This window comes from Cavia porcellus, unplaced genomic scaffold, assembly GCF_034190915.1.
Source record: "Cavia porcellus strain 051 isolate PalLab524CR breed Dunkin Hartley unplaced genomic scaffold, mCavPor4.1 scaffold_49, whole genome shotgun sequence".
NCBI classification, from domain to species: domain Eukaryota; kingdom Metazoa; phylum Chordata; class Mammalia; order Rodentia; family Caviidae; genus Cavia; species Cavia porcellus.
In genome coordinates this window covers 791278-811174 of record NW_026947532.1, presented here as the reverse complement: position 1 = coordinate 811174, position 19897 = coordinate 791278, and the positions used below count along the sequence as shown (strand labels likewise).

Genomic DNA, 19897 nt, shown 5'->3' with positions numbered 1-19897 from the left:
AGTGATTACTTGCAGTTTACAATCTGTACTCCTTTAAGGGTATAATCACCAACCAAAAAAGCTACAGAAACCTGTTTTTCTCCACAAAGTTGGGATGTTTCTTAAAAGCAGCCAATCACAGTATTGGAGGGGGAGACCTGCGGGCCTGTGGCCCCTGGGGGACCAGGGCCATGGCTGCCAGCTTGTTTTCAGTACCTTTTTGTCAGGGACAGCAGGGGCACCTAGCGATGAAAGAGAACCACAGGCATGTTCCCGGTTAACCAGGGGCGGTTGGGAGCTAGGGCAGCACCTGTGTACACAGCGGGCTCCTCCTGAGGCAGCTCCTTCCCCCTCTGGCTCCTGCGCAGGGCAGTTCCCGTGTCTCCTCTTTCACAGAGACCTCTAGGGACACAACACAAATGATAGTTTCAGCCAGAAAAAGTCGCTGAGAAGAAACGCAGATCTGTCACAGTGCCACGATGCTGCCTAGCCATTGCTGCTGGTCTTGGGTAAAACTGAACTCTATAGGTCTGTTTATCCTCTGGGTCCGCGGGTGTGGTGCTGGCTACAAACTCCAGTCCACTAGATCTGGGCTGCACCCTGGGCTCTGTCCCAGCCCTTCGGATGTTCTGATGAGTCGGAACTGAGCCTCTGCTCTGGGCAGCCAGGCACTGAGAAGGGACCAGGACTAAGGCTGGCAAGTGCTGCTGTCAGCCAGGGGAAGAAGGCCCTGAGGTGGCAGCTCAGTGACCCTGCCCATGTACAGACTGCAGCCTGCCTGTGTGACGGTGGCTGTGCCCCAGGGGATGCCCACCTCCCAGGAGCACCCTGGGGCCTGCCTCATCTTCCCAGATCTGCAGCATCCTCTGTTGTTTGCGTTGTTTACAAGGCTGAGGAGTAGACCCAGGCCCTCTGCTGTCAGGCTGCCTATGGGCTGGCGTGCTGTCGCTGCTCCCTGTCCAGCCACCTCTGCGCTGATGCATGTCCACACTGTCCCTAGAGCATGTAGCTGTGTCCAGCCAGACCCAGGGGGACCAAGGTCCCAGACAAGGCACCTCCTGCGGCTGGGTTTGGATGAGGGTGGCATGATATGGCCTTCAGTGGCAGGGAGGCCACCCCAGGGCTTGGGCCTATAGGGCTGCCTCTCTCTGCACCGTAACTGGAAGTGCGTTCTGGTCATTGCGCTGTTCTCCCAAGGCCAGATGACACGTGGAGCTGTGCCAGGGATGCTTGGAGATGGCCTGGACTCTTTGCCTGAAGTCTGGCACTCTTTTGGGTGGTGCTGGAGGTAGTGGTTGGGGCTTCGGTATCTGGGTGGCACAGAGACCCAGGTACAGCTGTGCCGCAGCAGGCCACACCACTCTAATGCCCACTTGGTGGCCAGCCTGTGGCTCTTAGAACCTTCTGGAGGACTCAGAGGAGCTGAGGCCAGGAGGAGCTGAGGCCTGCTGGGCAGCCATGCTGTAGGGAGCTGCCCCAGAGGCAGCACGCAGAGACCCTGACCTAGTGGCTGTTCACTCAGCTGACCTCACCCCCACCAGCCAGGCTGCCAGAGAGGTAGGTAAAGGCCCAGTGATGCCGCAGGCGACTTCCAGGGCCAAGCCGAGGGAGTGCAGTGGGGAGAGTGGGGCTGCCAGCCACCCAGCGCATGCTGGGAAGGGAAGGAGGAGGACCCCAGGGGACAGGCTGGGCAGCTGTGGTGGGTAAGGCAGGGGGGTTTAGGAGCTGAGCCGGGCACTCAGCCAGCCTCCTGGAGAGTGGGGAAGGGTGGCAGTGGGGGAGGGTTGGGGAGAAGTGGGAGCCCTGGGGGTGTCCCAGGGCAGAGCCAATGGAAGAGTCACACAGGGAGGGGCCACTTGGTGCTGGCTTCATGGAGCGACCCACCACACAGGGCATCCCTCTGGCAGGGCCCCAAGAGGGTGCAGGTCTCCACTGGTGAAGGGAAAGCTGGAGTCAGCAGAGGGCGAGTGAAGCCAAGAAGGATGCCAGGCTGCCACCTGCTCTGGGCACCAGGTAGAAAGGTGGCCACAGGGGCCAGACCCAAAGCACACATACATGTGCATACACAGGCACTCTGACAGGCCGTGCCCTTGCTGCTCAATGGCAGCCAAGGGGAAGGGGTGGCAGGGCAAAGGCCAGGGGGAGGGGTCTGATAGCCCCCCTGGGAAGGCCAGTGAGGCCAGCGACCAGAGCCTGGCGTGGTGCCCAGGCTCCCTGACCTTGGTAAGGCCCCGTCCCTGCCATGCAGCATGAGGGTGCGGGGCACCTCCTAGTGCTGACTCAGCGCTTGCAAGGTGTGGGGGGGGGCCTGCAGGCTCTGCAGCACCAGTGCACCCCGCCCCTCTCCCTTTTTGGGATTTTTGCGAGAAGGGTCCCTCTCCACCCAGGCCTGCCCAGGGAGGATCCTCACCCAACCTTGGGCCCACACCATTCTGGAGAAGCAGCATTTCCAGCCAGAGCACGGCAGGACCCACTTTCCAGAAATCCCCAGCAGCCTGGCTCGGCTCCCATAGTTCCCAAAAGGGGGAGCCACCCCCACCCAGCAGCATCCTCACTGCCCAGCCGCTGCAGGCAGGAGCAGAGCAGGGAGGGAGCAGCTGATTCAGCACTCAGGCAGCCCCTCCCCCGCCCAGCTGGGCAGCGTGCCCAGGCTGCTGGCAGCTGTATCACCCGGGGCCTTGCAGGGTAGTGTGGCTCGAGGTGTGCAGTCTGCACCGCGCCTGGGGCTGGGTGGCAAACGAGCCTGGCAGGCAGGAGAGCAGCCTCGGTTAAGGCGGACATGGGGTGGGCAATGCCACTGTTGCAGCCTGAGCTCTGGCTGCCCTCGGCCCCCCCCAAACATGGTTGAGTCCTGAGCCACAGCCGGTGGCTGCCCACCTCACCCCCACAACACCTCAGCTAGAGTCTCCCGGTAGCCCCAGGCCAGGCAGAGATTGTGCGTGTGCCCATCTCTGTCTCGACCAGCTGTGGCCACCTGCCGTCCTGACCAGAGTTGGGGAGTGACATCCGTGAGGGCCAGCTTGGCCATGTCCCATGCTGATCACACCATTGGCCCAGGGTTAGGGGCTGTGGACTCCTGTGCACAGGCAGCCAGAGATGCTGATCTCCCAGTGCCTGGCCATGTGGCCTTGTCTGGCCGTGGGCAGGGTTGATGCTACCTGGATGCAGCAAGGGAACCGGTGGGGCCCTGGGACAGGAAAGGTCAGCTCCATAGGCTGCTTCACAAGCCAAGGCAGTGTCCTTGGGGTCTCCAAAGGTGTGGGAAGGCCAAGGGACCTGTGGGTGCTGAAGCCCTGTGGGAAAGGTAGAGGAAGAGCAGGCCGGAGGCTTGAGGAAGGAGATGGCGGGCAAAGGTGGCTCTAAGGTCAGGGCACTGCTGCAGAGGAAGCAGGAGGCTAAAGCTGTCATAGGCAGAGGGTGAGGTTCTGCCCTGGGCACCCAACATGGAGCCCAGCGAGTCAGCCGAGAATGGACGCTCATTCCTCAAACGAGGACTGTGTTCTTCCTGCTTTCTCAGAAATGAATGCTCTCCTGCTGCATGCCATATGAATATTCATACACAGATTGATTAAGTCCAGGCTGGCCGGCCGGCATGACCCTGGGAGACGCTGGACCTGCTTTGTGGCAGCAGGGGATGGACTCAGCCCAGCAAGGCAGGCATGGCTGCATCAGTGCCACTCTAGCTGGGGGTCTGCCCCCTCCAGACAGATGACTGATGCCAGTGACAGATGGCCCTCAGTCTGGGATGCAGGAATGTGGCTCCAGCTGGCGGACTCAGAAGAGGTTCCGGTTCCGGTTTTGCATCGGATACCCACGAAGGGTGACCTTTGCCCTTCTGAGGTCTGGCACCAAGGACTGGTCTTCAAGGCTTGGCAACAAGACCAGCACTTGGGCCCTGGCCAGCCAGACTCTGGGTGACTGGGGGCCGTGGATAGTGCTGCAGGGAGCCCATGTCACCTTGGGCTCTGTCCCTGGGCTCAGTACCCTCTGACCCTCCCTGACCAGCCCACTCTGGCAGCCAGCTGCTCTCCTGACAGGAGTGAATGCCTCTCTTGAGAAATTGCTGGGACCTGGCCAGGCTCCCTCAAGCCCCGGGGTCTCTGTGCCAGTGACTGCCCACTCCTGGCCCAGGTGGGAGCCATGTGATGTAAACCCGGTGTTGTGTGAATTCATTACTGACAACAGCGCCATGACGTCATGGCAACATGAATTATTTGTGTGTTTTGCAAATCGTGCTGCGCTAACCCTGCCTCTCGGCTCCCTAATGCACCGGGCGTCCTAATGTACATGCACCATTATCTCCCTCAATGGTGCGTCCCCAGCTGGCCCGGCACCGGCTGCTGCTCATGGTGTGACTCAGGGGGCTGTGGCCAGGGTGACCCTCATCCCAGCACCTGTGTGTGTGCGTGTGAGTGTGTGCAAATCGTGTGGTGTGTGTGGTCACACACTGTTCACAGTCCTGTTTCTGCTTTTGTGTTGTCCAAGCCAGAAGGGGGCTGGGGGCACCATATCACTCTCCAAAAGCAAGGGCCAACATTGCCTTCCAGAGCCTGCAGCCAGGCTGATGATGGTGAGGCCAGCCTGGGGCCAGCCTGCCCAGTGGACAGCAGGGAAGGGAGGCAGGCCTGCACCCGCGGCTCAGGCAGAGCTGCAGTTGGACACGGGGCGTGTCTGGGACTGGGGTGAGGAGAGGCTCCCTGCATGTCCAGTGCCCAGGGCTGGTGGAGACCAAGGACCAGCACCTCCATTCCTCCCGGCAGCACTGCCAGGCTCTCGGGGAAGGTACCAGGCTGGGCTGTAGGCCCAGTAGGGCGGAGCTGCTGATCACCCCTCCCCAGGCATTGGTGGTGGGATGTTCCATGGGCAGTTCCACTCCAGGACGTCTAGTGTGGTGCAAAGGTGCCTCCCTGCTGGCCCCGGAGCCTGGCATGCCGCTTGCCTTTCTGGGAAAGGAGGCCCCAGCACTCGTCCCGAGGTCCTTTCCCTTGTCTCACCCATGTTCCCGAGCCACGGACACTGCCAGAAAGTCCCTCTCACTGGGTGTCCACCTGGACAGGACGCGGCTGAGCCTCCGTGCTCTCTCTGGGAGGAAGTAAACTGCAGCAGCCGGTGACCCTCAGCCTTTTCAGGAGGAGGAGACCTCAGCAGCTGCTGCACAGCTGCACTGAACAGCAGAGTGAAATTTAGGACAAAAGAGGAAGAAGATGAGTGTCCGATCTGAACGGGGAAGCGAGCAGAGACCAAAACAGTGCTGCCCTAGTTCCCAGCCAGGGAAGTCACAGGCTCTGCAGATGTTCTCAGAAAACCAAAATACTCACCCAGTTTCTTCTGCGAAAGGGGCCCAGGCTTGCCTGGTGAGGCACCCACCAATGGCTGCAGCTCACGTGTGCGCTGCCACCTCCCTCTGAACCAGGCTCTGTGGCCTTCTGTTCATGGCAGACCTGGGCTCTGGCTGAGCCTGTGGCAGTGTACACCCAGCTCTCGCCTGGGGGCGGAGGGTGGAACAAGGACCACCATGGCAGCAGGGCTCCCAGTGCTGACCTCAGACTCTACCCTTTGGTTACAGCTGAGGCAGGAGGAGAGGGCCAGGGGGACCTAGCTGCCTAGGGGGATCTATGAGCCAGAGTGGGTGGTGAGGGACCCTCGCTCCATGCCTGTGCCCCCGGGCCCCTAGCCCCTGAGCCCCAGGGCCCCCTTGACAGCTGGGCAGTACTAGTACCAGGCACCTATGCTTGAACAGATGGGCAGGAGCTGACCAGGTGGACAGCCCGCCCTGGTCCTTGTGCAGTGAATCAACAATAAAAAGGAGCATTTCTGCCCAGGGCGGGAAGTGCAGCAGTTTACAGGGTCGGCAGTGTCCCCCGATGCCCATCTGTCCTTCAGCTGTGTATAAAAGCATCCAAAGACCTCCCAGCCTCTCTGGGGCTGTGTTGGGGTGCACCTGCTCATGTACCCCATAGGAGCCCTGGCTTGCAGGGTGAGCGGGAGAGCTGGTTCCTTCCACATGTCACCTTGAGCGCCAGGTAGGATGGAGTCCTAGAGCGGTAGACACAGCTGTTCCTCCCCTCGGGGCTCTGTTCCCATGGCAGCACAGTGGCCCTGGCCCAGAGTCCAGGCAGGTGGTGCTGGTGACTGCCCGGCCCACACCACTATCCTGGACGTGGTGTCTGTGTCCCTAGTGATGTCCCCAGCCCTGTGACCCCTCAGCCCCAGGGCACCCTGAGATGTGCTCCGGGCTCCACACCAGGCCCCTTTCCCTGGGTGAGTCTTCCTGCTCACAGTCCTGGGCTATCTGCTCCTGAGCCCTGGCAGGTGCCACCACCTCCACAGCAGGGCGGGGCGGGGTGGGTCAGGGGCACTCCGAGGTCAGGTCGGCCTGTCCCTCTTATCTCTGGTCTCTGTGTTGTTCTCCTGGTGCCTCTGGTCACCCTGTTGGCTACTGTCCCTTGTCCATCCTGCCATGCCCTGGGGAAGTTTTTTAGCCCCACCATACCCTCAAGAACCATAGCCTTGCTTCCTCCCGGGACCAGGGCCTGACAGGACCCACGGGTGCACAGGGACCTGGGTCCTGTGCTGGTGACAGCAAGAAGAGCAGCACAGGGCCCAACTCCTGCCCATGGCTGCACTCCTTGGGGCCAGGTCTGCAGGGCCTTCAGCAGCCTCCCTGTGCCCCTTGGCCCAGTGCCACAGCTGATATCCAGCAGGGAGCCTACAGTGCCCAGGGCACCTCCCAGACTCCAGCGTGCTGCTGTGTGCCATGGTCAGCACAGGCCTGTGAGGCTGGGGTTTCCAGAGCTCTGTTCACGGGGTGCAGGGGGTACAGGAGAGGGAGGGAGGGTACAGGGGAGGGAGAGTACCGGCCACTGAGGCAGGGACATCCATGTGGGACCGGCACGTTGTGGGCATGGAAATTGCCCAGAAGGAAGCGGTCAGTAGCTTGGCCAGGCACCAAGAGGTTCAGACCAGCCGAGGGCCTTTGGGAGCTGGATCTGGGGCAGTGGTGACCGAGGTGATGCTAGTCCCCCAGAACCTCAGCATCAAGACTGCCCCTGTCATGGGCACCCATCCTGTCAGCTGGGCCCTGGACACTTGAGACTTGGGCAGCAGTATTCTGCTCTTCCTTCCTCTCTGAGGGCCAGCCCCTGGCCAGCTGCCACCCAGAGCACCAATGTCCCCCAGCCCTGCCTGCCAGCCCCACTCCAGGTCCCCTCTCAGCTGTCCCCACCCCTGTGGACCCCAGAAAGATACACAGGGACCCACAGCTTGCTGTCCTCCCAGGGGCCCCAGCTGGTGCCTGTGTCTCTATCCAGGCTGCAGGGGCCCGCATGGCAGTGAAACATTACATACCTGGCACCAGCGCGGCCACCTCCAGGCACATAGTCCTGTGGCACAGAGCCACTGCCCACAGCGTAGCAGTACCCAGCCTGGCCTGAGTGTGTGCCCCTTCTGACGGACACTCTGGCCCTGGAAACCCTCTGGGGCTTGCGTAGGCGGCATCCACAGCCACTGTCCCATGTCCGGCTGGTCTCCCTGAGCAGTGCCCAGACCCCACTAAGCACTCGATGTCCCTGCTGTGGGCAGCTGTGTACAGCACCTCACCCGCCCCCCAGTCCAGGGTGCACACCCACCTCGGGGCTCCAGCTGCATGTCAATCTGCTCTGTGTGAGGGGCTGCTGTGCCACACAGGGTTCCAGGTTCTCCAGGTCCTCCAGGTCCTTGTTGGGCAGTGGCTCCAGTGTTTTCTCCTTTCCCAGCCTTGCCCGAGCTGGGCATGTACATCACAGGCTGCCTGCGTTTTTAAAATTTTTCCTGTAGTGGGGATTGAACCTGGGCACTGGGCTACGTCCCCAGCTCCTTTTAAATAATCATTTGTGAAAGTTCTGTGACAAAGCCTTGCTAAGGCACTGATTTGCCCAGGCTCGGGTCAAACTTGGAACCCTCCTGCCTCGGCCAGGAGTGCTGCGAGGCCAGGCCTGTGCTGCAACGGCAGCCTTGGCAGTTTCTCCCAGGTCTGTCTCCCCGCCAGGACAGAGCACTGGGCATCCGGGTCCGAATCTGAGTCATGCACCAGGCCCAGGCCCTGCTCATCCCGAAAGGGCCGTGCTGGAGGTGGCGCCTGCGTCCAAGGGAGGTGCTGTGTGGCTACACCTGTCCCCTCTGGGCATTCGCTCACCCACACCTCCAGGTGTACAGCTGGCTCCCAGCCAGGCAGCAGGCTGTGGACAGCAGCAGGTTCTGGCTATGGCTCCACAGGAGACCGGCCAGATGGGGGGGCGGTCCTCATCTTCCTTTCTCCTTCTGTGCAGTGATGGCCTCCCTGCTGGCCACAGCCACAGGTTGCCCTGCAGCACATGGCCCCGCCATACCTGGGCCACAGGGTCTTGGCACTCGAGACTGGCCCACTCTCCTGACTGGGCCTGAGACAGCGGGGCAGCTTGGCTGGGGTTCCCAGCCATTCACCTGGGTGACAGCCAGAAAGTGGGGGGAACAGGGCAGGGTGGCACACAGGTGGTCTGTCACTGGCAGGAGGGTGTCATGTGTCCATCCTCACTGGCTCTGTGGGGCCACCTGTGCCCCAGGCACTGCAGAAAGGCCATTTCCCCCTGTACCAGGCCAGCCGCTGAGCAGTGGGCACCAAGCCCAGTGCTTAAATGGCAGGAGGGGCACTGTAACCATCTCGGCCTGGCCTCAGGCACAGAGGGCCCCACAGGAAGGGACATGGACACTGGCACTCGCTGGCTGACATAGTACAGGGTCTCAGGCGTCCAGTGGCTGTAGCAGTGCTGGAGGGGAGCTGGTGTTTGTCCTTGTGGGGCCCAGTGGAATGGGGGATGGGGAGAGGTCCCAGTCCCTGTGCCCAATGCCACAGAGCCGACGCTGCAAGACAGCAGGTCCCGAGATGTGGATGTCACCTTAGGGTGGCAGAGGCAGAGAAGGAGCTGAGTCCGTATCCCTGCTGGTCCTGAGCCTTCAGTGTGGCATTGTCATCAGCCCGTCTCAGGGCTTCCTCGAGCCCAGGCCCAGAGTGGCTGCCCAGGACAGGAGACCGGGGTGCCGTGCGGCTGGGGCCTTAGCAGCAGCTCTGCCTCAGCCTCCTGGGAGCAGGAACCATGTCTCCATCCTTCCCAGTATGGGCAGGTGTTTGGTTTTTTTTTGTTTTGTTTTTTGTTATTGGGGATGGAACTTGTGGCCATGTACCAGGCAAAGTGTCTACCACTGAGTTACACACACCCCAGCCTGGCTTCAGACTTGGAATCCTCCTACCTCAGCCTCCAGAGTAGCTGGAATCACAAGCATGGGTCACTATTGTTATAGGCAGCTGAGTTAGTTAGAAATATTGTAGGGAGTGCAGAAGGCCAGGGGAGTGCAACCTAGAGGAAACAGGCACCTCTGCTTGGGGCCAGAGCTCAAGATAAAAGACAAAACAAATGCAACCACACCCTCAGTATAAGCATCAGGGATTGATATTCTAAGTAGGTGTGGGTCACCTTGAGGAAGCCAGGAGCACCGCCCCAGCCCCTATACGAAGAGTCACTGCCCTTTAAGCCTGTTATGTGACTTGCTTCCCCATCTGCCCCTGATTTAATCAATTTTACCTGAGCAATTAATCTTATTGGTTGATAACAGTTCTGTCCCACCTCATGCCCTGCTTGTTTTCCCCTCCTTGGATGCCCTTAACCTCATGGTTTTGCTCTATAAAAGTCCCTGGAAAAGACAGAGTCCATGGCAGCCCACTCAGAAGTCCTTCTTTCTCTCTCAGACAGAAGACTTCTTTCTTCCAATAAATATATTCTGCCCTTAACCATTGTTTTTCCTAAAATTCATTCTTCGATTTTAGAGAACACGAACTCGTACCAGACATCTAGTAGGTGGGAGTTTTGTTCCCCTAAGTCACTACATCTGGTGGGGTAGGTGTTTTTACTGGGCCAACAAGGACCCCTTGGATGGGAGCCAGAGGCCCTGCGCGGGGCTGGGCGAGCACAGTTTCCCTGCTGTGGAGAGAACCAACTGAGGCCCTCTGGAGGAGGAGCAGGGACGCCCCAATCTCACCTTTGGAGGTGGGAGCAGCCAAGGAGCTGGCCCAGGTCCGCCTCAAGGTCACCTGGCTGCATGGGACTGTGTGCAGCAGAGTACAGGGCCTCGGGTTCAGGCAGAAGCCCGTGGGGTGCAGGTGCAGTGCAGAGGGGAGAAGCAGCCCCCAGATGGAGGGGGCAGGACTGGGGTCAGTGACTGGACTGGGAGGCAGTGGCAGCACCCATGGAGATTGGCTCAGGCAGTAGAGAGGAATGCTGGGGTGCTCGGGCTCCGCTCAGGTGTAAGCCTCCTCCAGCGCTGGGCACCAAGCCCCACAGCCCCACACTCAGGCCCCATCTCTGGACCCCACCTCTGCTTGTTTGCAGGGGTTCCTGGTGACCTCCTCTTCTCTTCCAGGCTGGATAAAGGGGCTCCGGCCTGGGCTGGAGGGTGGGCTGGACTGGCTGTTAGCCAGGGAAGGCTCCTGAGCCTCAGTGGCTGCTCTGTCCTTTTCTGGTTTCTGCAATGCTGAAGATAGAACCCTCAGCCTCATGCAGGCGGGGCAAGGGTGGGACCTAGGAGTGGTGCTCGGCCCTGTCCAGCAGGTGGAAGAGGGGCCCTGAAGGCCGTAGCCAGTTCCAGTCCCTTCCCCGGTGGCTGCTTCATTGCCCAGGGAGCCAGCCTCACCGTTCTGCTTCCAAAACTCATGAGTTCCCCCACCTCATCCCACCTGGAAAGCAGGAACAAAGGAGCTCAGGACCTGAAGTCCTCGCAAAGATTAAGGAGGTCCTGTGCCCAGGCTCAGCCCCCAGAGCCTGGCCTGGGATGCAGTAGATCCCGTGCGCGCTGAGAATGCTCACACCTAGGGCCAAGACCACAGACACCCGATGCATACCCGGCTTGAGTGTCCTTGGGAACAGCTTTCTGGAACTGTTGTCTTTGGAAACATTTTCAGAGCTTCCGAGTGTCCTTCGTGGAGGAAGAATCTGGGGCTGGGGGTGCAGCTCCATCTGCCAGCCCCAGGCCTTGGGTTCATCCTGGCCCAGCATTAAAAAAGAAAAGATCTGGGTGTGGTGGTGCACGTCTGTATCCCTACCCTCGGGAGGCTGACGCAGGAGGATCGCTGTGAGTTTGAGGTCAGCCTGGCTACACAGAACTTAAGGCCTGCATAGCTAGACCCTGTCTTAAAAAAAAAAAAAAAAAAAAGAAAAAGAAGAATTTCTTTAGTATTTAGAAAATAAAAGTAACAGGCCGCGATTCGGCTCAGTGGCATAAGTGCCTGCCTGGCAAGCACAAGGTCGTGAGTTTGATTTCTGACACACACACACAAAATGTAAAAATAAAAGCAACCAGATGTGCCAGGAGTTGGTTGGGCCCTGCTCAGTCTCACTGGTTCTGGGTCCATGTAGCTATCTGCCCGGCCTGGCCTCCTGATAGAAGCAGGGGAGTAGCTGAGATCCTCTTCCCAGGGGCCCAGTGGAGGTGAGAGGGAGGCTGCATGGACAGCCCTCTGGCTTTGAACCCCAAGGGCACCTGTGCTGGCCCATCCCCTCGGAGCTTTCCTCCACCTGTGGGAGCAGGTGGCCTCAGCCTGAGGCCAGTGTCTCCACCTCCCCTGCAGCACAGGCTGCCCACTGGGTTTCTGGAGGCAGAGCTGCAGAGCCCGCTGGAGCTCAGGCCAGGGCCACCAGGGACCAGGGACCCGGACTGAGCTTGGGCACACTGTCCGGGTCCAGCGTCTGCTCACCTGCCCCAACCCCCTTGCTCACTGTGCCTGCCCCACCTCCCTCTCCAGGTGACCTTGCTCATGCCCTCTGACCTGCTGCTACCCCAATTCCTGAGAGGACCCCGGGGCATGTGGCCTGTCCTGACCTGTCCCTCCTGGGGCTGCAGGCTGGCAGGGCAACTGTAGGACTTTTGGGCCCCTGTGCTCGCAGGTGGCTTTAGTTTTGTGCTTATTTGGAACCCAGTGCCCTGGCCACCATGACGGCCCCGGAGCCCCTGGGAGGTGCACGGTGCCTGGCGCTGTCAGCACCTGGATCACACTGGGCCTGAAGGCAACATGAGCCGCCCGCAGCCGGCAGTTCGGGTCCCGCGGGGAGGGGGTGCCCTCTCGATTCGGCCCCCTGCCCCGCCCACTCCGCGCCCCGCCCAGTCCCGCCAGGCCCAACCCGGCCCGGCCCGGCCCGGCCCGGCCACCGGGTGGCGAGTGCGCGCGCGCGGCGGGCGTGCTGTCCCTTTAAACGGCCCGCGGCGCCGCCCCGCCGCCCCGCCCGCCCGCCGCGGGTGCCCGGTGCGAGGTCGAGGAGTCGGGGCCGAGCGGAGCCGCAGCGCCGCGGGACCGGCCGGCGCCGCAGGTACCGCCCCGCCGCACTTCCGCAACTCCCGGGCCGGGCCGCCAACTTGGCCGCCGCGCCTGCCGCAGTGCCCGCCCCGCGCAACCGGACGCCGCCGCCGCGGGGTGCGGCCGTCCTGGGCCGGAGACGCCGGACCCATCGGGGCTCAGGGCCCGGGGGGAGGCGCGTCTCGGGGACCCCGCTTTCTGGGGGACCCTCGAGATCGCCCGCGGCCTGCCCGGGACGGGACCCCATCCCCAACCCCGCGGCGGACCCTTCCCTCTCCTCTCCCCCTCCCCTCGGCCCGGGCCCTCCTTGGGGCGCGGTCACCGCTCCTGTCCCTCCCTCCTGCCCCTCCCTTCTCGGGACCGCAATCCCCAGAGGACCCCGGACCCCGGCTGGCCCGGCGGCGGCGTCAGCGTCTCCGCTGGAGTTGAAGTCCTGGGCACTCCAGGTGGCCAGGACGCTGTGCTTAGGCCGGGCCGCGGGGTCCTGATTTCTCCTCCCGGCTCTCTTGGGGTGCGGGACCCCCACAGCCCCTCTGCAGCCAAATATGCTAGAAGGGGGTGAGCTGCTCCCCTCTGGGAACTGGGCCAGCACCCTAGCCGCCTGGGCCTTGCACATTTGTTAGCATCTCCGAGCTGGCCCCATGGGCGCCCCCGCTGTGGGTGCTGTGCTGAGTTGTCCAGTGCCAGGAAGGGCAGGGGCTGGGCTGAGCAGCCCTAAGGCCAGGTGGGCAATGCCCCCTAACCCTAGCTCCCACCCCACGGGCTGCCATCCTGGGCTGGCCCCGCCCTTCCTCCTGATCCTCCTTGACCCCTTGGTCCCCTTCCTGTGTTCCCCTTGCTCTCTCACCCGTGAGCTCCTGGGGACTCTTGCTCTGCTCCTCAGCTCGGTGGGGTTTCCAGGGAGCTCTGCAGGGCCTCCTGGGACAGGAGGGGTCACTGCTGTGGTATGGTAGCCAATGTACTGCCCCACCTGTGTCCGGCAGGCTTCCTGAGTGCCTGGAACACCTTGCTCCTTGATGGTGGCCCCCTGCTGTCTGGAGACCCTGCGGCATGGCCTGGGGGCCCCCAGGGCATTCCTCCTGCATCCAGGCTGTGCGGCCAGAGCCCAAGTGAGGGAAACGAGACAGCCGGCAGCTGCCCTGCCCTCGCAGCCAGCTGGGTGGAATTAGCACAGAAAGTGGAACAAGCTATCACTTGTCACCTCTCGGGGGCCAGGGAGCGCCTGGGTGTCACACTCAGGGCTGGGCATGCTGGGCATGGGCCGGGAGGAGGCGTCCATGGAGCCCAGGCCTCACCCTGGATCCTGGGACCTAGCTGCCCCTCCAGGGACTGGGAATCGGTCGAGTTTTGGACGCCCCGCTCCGCCATGCTGGTGAGAGGTTTGAGACTTTTGACAAAACTCTCCAAACCTCTGTTCTCTTGGCCTGGAATGGAGCCCATATTATCCCTTGAAGGAGAATGGTCCTGAGCCTGGGCTGGGGGTCCACACCTGATTGGCGACCAGGTGACAGGGAGGGGTATCATCTCTGGCTTGGTCCTGGGTCCAGGATGTGTGAGATGGAAGCACCAACATGTCGTGCTTACCGGGTGTGCCCTGGCCTCTGACCCACCAGCCCTGCCACCACCTGCAGCCACGGCCCTATCCCCATCCTTCCACCCCAGTGGCTCTTCTGTCTTGCACTCCCTGGAGTCCCCGTCCCAGCTCTGCTCCCCAGCCTGGACCTTCCTGGGGTCCCACCATGGCGTCATGGTGGGTTTCCGAGGTCCACAGTCTCGAAGGTGGGGCCCGGGGCCAGGCGCCACCAAGGCACATTCCTGGTATGGGGCAGGCATGCAGGGACAGCGGTCCCTCTCCAGGCGCTGTGCGCTCTGCCTGGGTGAGCAGTCCTGCCCTGGGTACCACCACACCACACCCCAAGCCTTCGGGTTTCCTTCCCCTTAACTGAAGAGGAGGCTGGGACAGACACCCAGGGAGGTGGCAGGGGATGGAACAGGGACCCAGGCGACCTCTGTTTCCTTTTTAGCAAATTCTTGCTCTCTGGGCCAGCTCTCCATGAGGTCATTTGCAAAGTATGCTCTGCAACTGGCCATGGATCCTGGGTCACCTGCAGCCACTGGGTTGCTTGGAGCTATCTCAGCTGTGGCTTCATCTGCCCCCAGGCACCAGTTTGGGGCTGAAGGTGGCACCTGAGTGCAGGGCTCTCCAGGCTGTGGGCAGAGGGACAAATAGAGAGCTGTGTGTGGCTGGGGATGTCCTACCCTTTTCCTGTGGGGTGTGGACCTCCAAGCATGCACCCTCCTGGTCTGAAAGATGTTAGCTCACAGGCTGCTGTGGGCACCCAGCGTGATCAAGGGAGCTGGAGGCTAAGCTGCCGGGAGCAGGGTTGTGTTCTCCTGGGCTGAATGACCATTGGCAGTGCCCCCTCTCCTGCTGTAGTGGGGCGTCTGCAGTGGCTGTAGTAAGTGGGGCCCCAGCGGGACTGTGCTGTTGGGGTGCTAGCCCCTGAGTCCATGGCAGCACCTAACCCTTCAAGGGGAGGCCTTCTGTTCCCTAGAGGTGGTCCAGGCCCTGGTGGGAAGGCTGCTCTGTTCCCCTTCTGCTTGGGCCCTGGCATCCAGCAGGGCACATAGCCATGGACGGGCCGCCAGCTCCAGGCCCGCCCAGTGCCTGCCCCTGTGCCTGAGAAGCAGGGCTGGGCCCAGACTGAGGGGCCTAAAAGTGCCCATATATAGTCACCGGGGTGAGCAGCGGCCTGCAGCTGGCTTCACACGGGGTGGGCTGGCCAGGGTGGGGTAGGGGTGGGCTTTCTGGCCTCCGGGGAGGATGGGTGGCAGCCTGCAGGGTGGCCAGACCTGGAGCCAAGCTTTGGATCCCATCCGGCAGAGCCAGGCCTCAAGGAATGATTATTGATTGAAAATAAAAATCTCCTGGACTCTCAGGAGAGTCCCAAGGACACTTTGTAAATCTCCACTTGTACGAATGAGAGGCCGGTATGTGTCTGGCCCTGCCCAGGTGTCCGGCTGGATGGCTGCTGTCAGGCCAGGCCATCAGCATCCCAGCCCTCGGCCCCCGGAGACCACGGAGTGTGGGGTCCCCGCCTCCAGCAGCCAGGAGGGGCCCTTGTGCATGGCCTCCAGCACCTCCTCTTACCCACCTACCACAGCCCTGGCAGAGGGCCCTGCCCACTCCCTGCGCCCTCTCACTTCCCGCCCCGTCCTGTTTTGGGGTGGCCCCCGGGCGCCTGCCTGTCCTTGTGCTGGGGAGGGGGCACTCTGCTCCCCCTGCTCCTCTTGGTCCCTGCGTCCATCCGTGGTCAGATTCTGTATATTGATACTTTTTGTTGTTGTCAGCAGTTTTTTCTTTCTTTTTTTGATATAAAGCCATTAGGGTGAGAGAAGATTAAAAAGATACATTACAATTAAAATGTTAATGAAAGCTGCATCGTACAACTGCTGGACCCTTCATGTTCATCCTGCCTGTCCATTAACGTCGGCGATTCTTATTCCACACTGACCCCTGCTGAGGGATTTGTGCTATAATTGGATTTTTTTTTTTTTTATAAAAAAGAAAAAAGCTCTTAAGAAAATAGAGGTTGAGTGGTTGGCCCTGGCTCCTAAGGCAGAGAAAGGCCAATAGGACAGCGGGTCTGTAGACCTGGCTCTCAGGGCTGGCCAGGGCACCGGGGTCCCCCATCCTGGGTGGGGTGTGGGTCCCTCCAGGCTCATGGCTGCAGGTTGTGTCAGACAGGGGAACTCCAGGAAGGAGCTACAGCCAGGAAGACTTGAGATGGGTGAGGTGCATGCAGCTGGAGACCTGAACCTGCCTCTGACCTGTGGAGGCCAGGGAGCCAGGCCTGTGGGGTTCCCAGTTGTCAGGGGCCCCTGTGTTGGGTCTGTGTGCTCACCTGGCCCCTGGTGGGCGCTGGGTTTGTGGGTGAGCCTGGGCTGAGGCCTGATTGGCCCTCCTTCCCTGGGGTGGTGGGTGCTCTGTGAGGTTCCTGAGGGTGGTGTGCTGTGCTGAGCAGTGGCCCAGAGCGGGGTGGCCCGGCCACCGGTGCAGTGGAGGTGCCAGCAGCTGGTCAGGTGGTTGGCAGTGGCTGCAGCAGACGGCTTCGGCTTCGCGTCTGTGTTTCTGCAACACCTTTCTATAAAGGGAAACATAATTTAAAATATGATTACTTAGTGTTGTAACAGTGCCCTAGCGCCCTGCGCGCTGCGAGATCGTTATCGGAGCCCGATATTAACTTGCAGAGGACATTATGCAAATTGCCTGCCTCTGGGATCCTCCAGGGTGGGGCTGCCGACTCGCTGGGGCTGGGGACCTGTGGGTCCTTGGGGCCGAGCCTGGGTCCCCATCTGAAGACCTAGGCTCTGGAGACTGTGGGGCAGCAGGCAGGGCTCACCCCGTGGTGTGGGGTGACAGTCATGCCTCTGGTCATGATGGCCCTGGCTGCAAGTGGGTGCACACCAGCCCCAAGTGTTTGAGGGACCAGCCTAGTATGTGGGCATCACCTGCGCACTGGGCACCGGGCTTGGTCGCTCCCGGGGCCAGGTAGCTGCTGGAAGAGTGGGTTCAGCTTGAGCCCAGTGGGTGGCACAGGGGCACAGGCAGTACTGCCAGGGCACGGGTTGGGTCGGGTGTGGTTGGGTTGGGCAGAGAGCCAGTTCCCACAGCAACCCTTGCCCCAGGGCTTCCTTTCAATTGCTCCTCTAGCATCGCCACACAGGGCAAGTTTGGGGCAAAAATGCCCAACCCAAGTACTGGAAGGAAGTTGTGGCTTGGGAGTTGTGTCTACGAAGGTCCCCAAACATGGTCACCACCATTGCAGTGGAGCAGACACACCAGGGCCAGTGTGGTCTCCTGTGCCCATCCCTGGACCTCATGGAGTTAGCAGATGTGGAAGGAGGCACCTCAAGGTGCTGTCCTGCCCTGGGTATTGAGGAGGGCAGGTGGACTCACCCTGGAGAGCTGGCTGCCAGGGCTTGGGCTAAAAACCAAGCAAGGAGTAGTATGGAAACTCGCCAAGTCCACTTTTTCCTGCAGTGCGGGGCCTGCAGGGCTGTACCTTAGGGGCTCTGTGCGAACCCGTCTCGGACAGCAGCTCTGACAGTCCTGGAGCACTAGGCGGCCCCATCCATGCCCGCCAGCCTCTGCCTGTGACCCCAGGTGGTCTCTGTCCCCTTCCTGTCTGCATCCAGTTCTCCTCCTCTTTTCTGTCCTTAGTGCTGGAGACAGAGCCCAGGCCCTGCGCTCCCTAAGCCTTCCCTTGATGCTGAGCTGCACCCCAACCACATCCCCCTTCCCACAAGGACACCTGTGCCCCAATTCAGGGCGACCCCAGCTCTGGATCCTGGACTGGTGGCGGCTGCAGTGACCCTGTTCTCTGAGGCCCAGCCTGTCTGAGAGGGTGAAATTTGGGAGACCCTGTGGCTCCCCTGCTCCGGCCAGGCCTGGTGGGGGTGGTGTGCCATAGAGGGCGGCCCCTCCTGGGGAGCAGAGTGGGGAGAGGGGGTAATGGTGGGAAACGGGGCCACTGGCTTATGTAAGTTTTGGGACGGAGAGGCGGGATTGTGTTAATTATCGTAACCCAGTTTAGCAGCGTGTCCCCATCACAGGAAGCAACCTGGAAAGCAATAGCCATGGGTCATAGGAAGCCCTGGGCTGCGTGGCCAGCAGGGAACTGGTCAGTGTGTAACCTGTCCACTGTCAGAACAGGCAGCTCTAGGAGCCCCTTGGTGGGGGGGTCCCAAGCCATGGACACCTGAGGCTCCAGAGCCGGCTCAGGCAGTTTCAGGGGCTCAGGTGAGGTGTGTGGGCGGGGGAGTCTGCCCAGGTCTCTCCCAGCTGTGCTGGGTCGAGCGGAGCGAGCGGCTGTGACAGGTGTGACTTCCACTCAGTGCTGAGAAAAGCACAAAAGCCGCCCAGGCGGCTCGAAGGGCAGTTTCCTGCACCAGTAGTCACGCTTTCCAGGGAGAAAGTTGCCCTGCGGTGCTCTACCTGTCCCTCGGGCTGGGGCCACCGGTCACTGTGACAGCCTGTGCTCCCTGAAAGCCACTGTCACCCCAGGATGTCACCGCAACCTGGAGGAGCTGGCAGAATCGTTTCAGGGGCTCCGTGCTTTGACTGGGACCCTTCCGGCCAACGCCAGTGTGGTGTTTGCTACTCAGGGTGCGTGGCAGTATCAGGTTGTGTGAGATCTTCAGGGTACGGGTGCTGAACCCAGGGTGGGCTTTGTGCCTGGCTGGTTTCCCATGGCTTGATGTCTTCCAGGTTCATCTGTATGTGGCACTAGGATTGAACACAGGGCCTTTGCACTGAGCTGCGTCTCCAGCTTTTTCTTGTTTGTTACTTAGAGGCCAAGTCTTGGCGAGTTGCTCAGGCTGGGTTGAACTTGTGGTCCTCCTGCCTCAGCCTCCCAGGTGCTGGTATGAGACATACCGCTAGTACTCAGCTTCCTCCTCCCCGTTGGGTGGGTTGTGCCTCCTCTGCTGCCTGAGCCTGGGTGGTCCCTTGCCTGCCTTGGCCTCTGCACCCAGCCCGCTTTGGCTGAATGCCCCATCTGTGGCTTGCTTGGTGGCACATACGTGTTGTGGTGGGTCTGCAGGTGTGCAGGCCGTGTGTGGTTGCACATGTGCCCGCATCTCAAGTCCCCTCCTGTCAGTGACAGTGATGAGCAGGAAGCATCTCACACAAGAGACTCTGTCCCAGGACCCAGATGCCACCAGGCCCATCTCCTGTGTTGCACTCAGGGGTACAAGGGCCCAGCCTAAACCTAGCAGGCACCCACCACAGCCAGATTAACCACATCTGCAGAGACCCCACGTGCAAATATGGGTGCTGCTAGGCACCATGGCTGTGCCTGTGGCCCCTGTACTCAGGAGGCTGAGGCAGGGAGGTCACATGAGCCTCAGGAGTTTAAGGCGAGCCTGGGCAGCATAGCAGTCTCCAACACTAGAAAATAGCTTTGTGAAGATAACCCAGACACTAACCAAGCTGTGGTCTGAGGTGGAGGCCCAGCAGCCTCAGCCTGCAGCCCAGGTGACACTCCCTGGTTGGGGTGGGAGGCGTCAGGGGTCTGCTGGCCCAGGCCTGTGGCCCCCAAAGCAGGCAGGGTCCGGTGGTCTGCGTCTCCTTTCCCTGAAGCGCACCTGGAAGCAGGTGTGTGTCCAAGGTGTCCTGGTGGCCTCAGTTCTGGGGGCTGTGGGGTGGGAGCCTGGCACTGTGGGACAGGGCTGGCGCTTTGAAGGTCCTACTGTAGGGCCGCTCTGAGGGCTTCTGGGGTTCTCTGTGGGGTTCCAGATGCCCTGGGGGGCCCCAGAGGGACAGGCACTGATGTGGAGGGCATCCATGGTCCCTGGTGTGGTTCCTACATCTGGGGACCCCTTGGTTGAGTGTTGGTCTTTACAGGGCAGTGGCCGCCCTGGGTTCTGTACTGGCCCTGTGGCATGGGGTCTCCCTCTGCCTGCAGCAGGGGCTCCCCCCCCAGCACCCGGCCTCAGGATCCCCATGGCAGGGCCCATCTTTAGTGCTGCAGTGCCCATTTCTGAGGCCCACTGAAG

The 19897-nt window shown here is 61.2% G+C and overlaps 1 protein-coding gene and 1 long non-coding RNA gene across 4 annotated transcripts in view; one reads left to right on the top strand and one right to left on the bottom strand.

Annotated features, from left to right (window-relative positions):
• Positions 1-19897, top strand: part of Nacc2 (NACC family member 2) — a 68497-nt gene that overhangs the window by 4520 nt on the left and 44080 nt on the right. The window contains exon 1 of one of the 3 annotated variants that reach the window (XM_003473116.5): positions 12216-12350. The exons of 1 other annotated variant lie outside the window; for it this stretch is intronic. Coding sequence is in view for 1 of the 2 variants with exons in the window: in XM_063244173.1 (XP_063100243.1) it covers positions 18406-18506 (101 nt within the window). In the remaining variant the exon portion in view is untranslated. Of the gene's footprint in view, positions 1-12215; positions 12351-17860; positions 18507-19897 lie in introns of those variants that run through there. One more of the 3 variants, XM_063244173.1, reaches the window with a different exon arrangement.
• LOC134474986 (uncharacterized) lies at positions 6-13480 on the bottom strand. Its single transcript, XR_010045965.1, has 3 exons — positions 13185-13480; positions 10889-11030; positions 6-7768 (listed from the first exon to the last, which is right to left on the bottom strand). It is a non-coding gene; the product is annotated as an uncharacterized LOC134474986 (long non-coding RNA).